Source organism: Callospermophilus lateralis, chromosome 1, assembly GCF_048772815.1.
Source record: "Callospermophilus lateralis isolate mCalLat2 chromosome 1, mCalLat2.hap1, whole genome shotgun sequence".
Taxonomy (NCBI): Eukaryota; Metazoa; Chordata; class Mammalia; order Rodentia; family Sciuridae; genus Callospermophilus; species Callospermophilus lateralis.
Window position 1 is genome coordinate 10,890,987 of NC_135305.1, and position 2,941 is coordinate 10,893,927.

The window sequence follows — 2,941 nt, forward strand, 5'->3', positions numbered from 1 at the left end:
TTTATAAAAATGTAATATCCTGTATTAAAACATCTCAAGTACTTTCTGTTTTCCAGTCACCCTTGCTGATATATTTGTTTATTATATGATGCATTTGTACATGTTTCTGAAAAGCCTGTGTACTCCAAAATCATGTACAATAGGGTTTGAAGGACAAATAAGGTTAGGAACTTACCAATCAAATCCTAAACAACTTTGTAAACATTCTGCTAACAACAGAATCATAGCAATGCTCATACAAGTATTTTTCCTAATTTTAAAAATGTATGCTAAGTTTGTAACAAGGCAAAAAAAAAAAAATTTAAAGCAAAGGGCAATGTGTAAAAGAATTGAAGAAACCAATGGAACATACCCTTGTCAAAGGACATGGCCAGGAGCCAAGAGGAGCTCAGTCTTGCATGGTTCAATATTCCTCCCAATTTCTCTACATTCAATATATTTTCTGTCAGTTGGCACCATTCCTTGGAAACAAAACATCAACATACAATAATAACAAACACACACACTGATGTGACTTCTAAGGTACAATGACATTATTACCCTCATTTCCACCACACATGTACTAATTTATATTTAGAGAAACACATGTTGTAGCAAGACATAATGTTGTCCTTTTCTGTACTTTATACCTAAGCAATGCACTCTGTATGGTGTTCCTGATAACCTGGCAAATCATTGGCTCGACCTGTATTATGTCTTTTACAGGAGTCCTATGATGCCTTTCTGTGAATTTTGTAGATGAGAAAGGCAAAGTCAATATAAAAAGAATTCTTTACTCATTTGACTTGCATTCATACTTTCTAATTGATCTCATTCTAGATACTCTTGCCCAAAGGCTAACCCTTAGTCTCTTCTCTAAGGAGCAATCGCTATGCTACAGGTAACCTAATATATTTTTTTTTTCCTTGAGGACTTCCAGGACTCCTCAACATACCGAGAACGAGATCCCCAATCCTGCCTGTGCCTATGAGGGTACACAATCCTCTCCATGTGCTACTTGTTCTACTCAGTTCCTCCCAATGCTCCACTCCCTCTTTGTTTCTCAAACCAGTGAACCATGCCAGCTCCTCAGAGTCTGTCTAAACAGGTGGAAGTACATTCTGTCTATGTGCAGTTCATTCTGTCTCTCCATTGACCTCTATTTTAACAGAGAGGCCTTCTGGGGCCACCCCAATGAAAATACCATCTTTACTTCTTCACAGCACTTCTGACAAAATGTTATACATATATTTGTTTTATTTTCTCTCTACCTAACTTGGATTTCAAGTACTTCAGAATCTAGAATGGTGCATATAGCACATTAAATGCACTCATAAATATTTGGTAACTGAACCAATAAATTGGAAAGATGTAGAAGACAAGTGAGACATCAGCAAATGCCTAAATTAAAATAGAATACTCTGTAGAAATGGCACCATTGTCCCAGTTTGTATTATTTCATCTATATGTTCCCTTCCATTCCATACATGAATTTTATTCATTCCATGGTTCTTGTAGAGATTTCCTTTCATGTCTAAAGTATGACTTCTTAAATAGACTTTTGGTAGATTTATTATTATTTTTTTTAGGTACTCAACAGTTAAGGAACAACACTATACAGGTGGAATTTATAGACTTTGTCAGTAAGTTAAAAATAGATTTTCCTTGGTAAATGGTTTTGGAGAGGTGAGAGGTCTTGCTGCTATAATGTGTGTGTGTGTGTGTGTGTGTGTGTGTGTGTGTGTATAAAATTTTGCATTTTAAATAAGCATATTTTTATTTTTAAAAATTTAAAAGGCAAAGTATTTTTTTCTATAGAAAAAAAAAAGCAGTAAAATATTTACCTGATTTTCCTAGGCTTTTTTTTAACCAGCTTTCAGTTTTTGAGTAATTTGTTGATTTGCATGAATCTTATAATCACATTATAAGATAAAAGCAAATATAACCTCTGATTTAAAATTGAGTTAGCAATATTGGCTTATCTCAGTCTTCACAGGTTCCCACTAGATTCACCATACGTGTAAAGGAAAGAAGAACATTTCTAACACTATGTCTTAGTTTAGGCTACTACAACAAAATGACATCACCAGGGTGGCCTATGAAAAAACAGAAAGTCTAGATTTGCTCCACTCGCCTCACCAGTTGATGATGTTTGAGGTTTTAGTCTCAGGGCTACAGTTTTTTTTTTTTCCTCCCAAGCAACAGTGGGAGCAACTTTTTTGAGGGTTTGCTCACCTCCCAATGGATCCATTGCAAAAATTTAACCCAACCTCGACCCAGGAGTCTTTTCCGATGTCTGAAAATGAAGAAAATTCAGTGGACTCTCATCCGATCAGTTCAGAAATGCTAGTAAAGAAACTTCATGACTTGACTCTGAATCCTTGTGCTAAATGGCCGTCCCCTCTGCCAGAAGGTCCACGCCAACCACTGGACAGGAGTGAGAGGGTCTTACGGGAGGTCAGAAAGGGCTTTCCCAACAGGCGGCGAGGAGTCCGGACATTGTTATCTGCACGGAAAGAGCTTGTGGAAAAATGGAAATATCTCCTAAGTCTTCAAAAACAAGAAAGAGACAACAATCTTAAGGAAGTTCAGAGTGAATCACGAAGTGTACCATTCAAATGTACCTGCAGTTTTTGCGTATATCATGGATGGGATCCTTCTGAGAATGCTAGAATAGGGTATGATTAGGACACAGAGTCAATATAGGCGTAAATTGTACTTGTTCTTCATGATGGTAATTTTAGGCACACTTTTCTATGCTTAGACTGCATACCAATGATTTTGAATAGCTTATGTATGAGTTCTGTGTTGTCTTTATTCTTTTGCATCTTTTTTTTGTTTTGGTGTTAGGGATCCCTTCTTGCCTTAATGCCAGTAATTTATAAGGAATCTGAGCAGTTAAAATGTGCATAAATGATTTCAAAATACTTTAGTTTTACTTTTCTGTTTGACTCAAAGAAGT

General features: G+C 36.1%; 1 protein-coding gene across 1 annotated transcript; it reads left to right on the forward strand.

The window, feature by feature from the left end:
* Positions 1-2,220: 2,220 nt before the first annotated feature.
* Dppa3 (developmental pluripotency associated 3) lies at positions 2,221-2,667 on the forward strand. The gene has a single exon (XM_076852932.2). It carries the CDS (start codon positions 2,221-2,223, stop codon positions 2,665-2,667), a length of 447 nt encoding a protein of 148 aa, XP_076709047.2.
* Positions 2,668-2,941: the final 274 nt, after the last annotated feature.

Excerpts from the sequence above, each read along its gene's own strand:
- Dppa3 (XM_076852932.2), top strand. The coding sequence starts at position 2,221 with ATGGATCCATTGCAAAAATTTAACCCAACCTCGACCCAGGAGTCTTTT.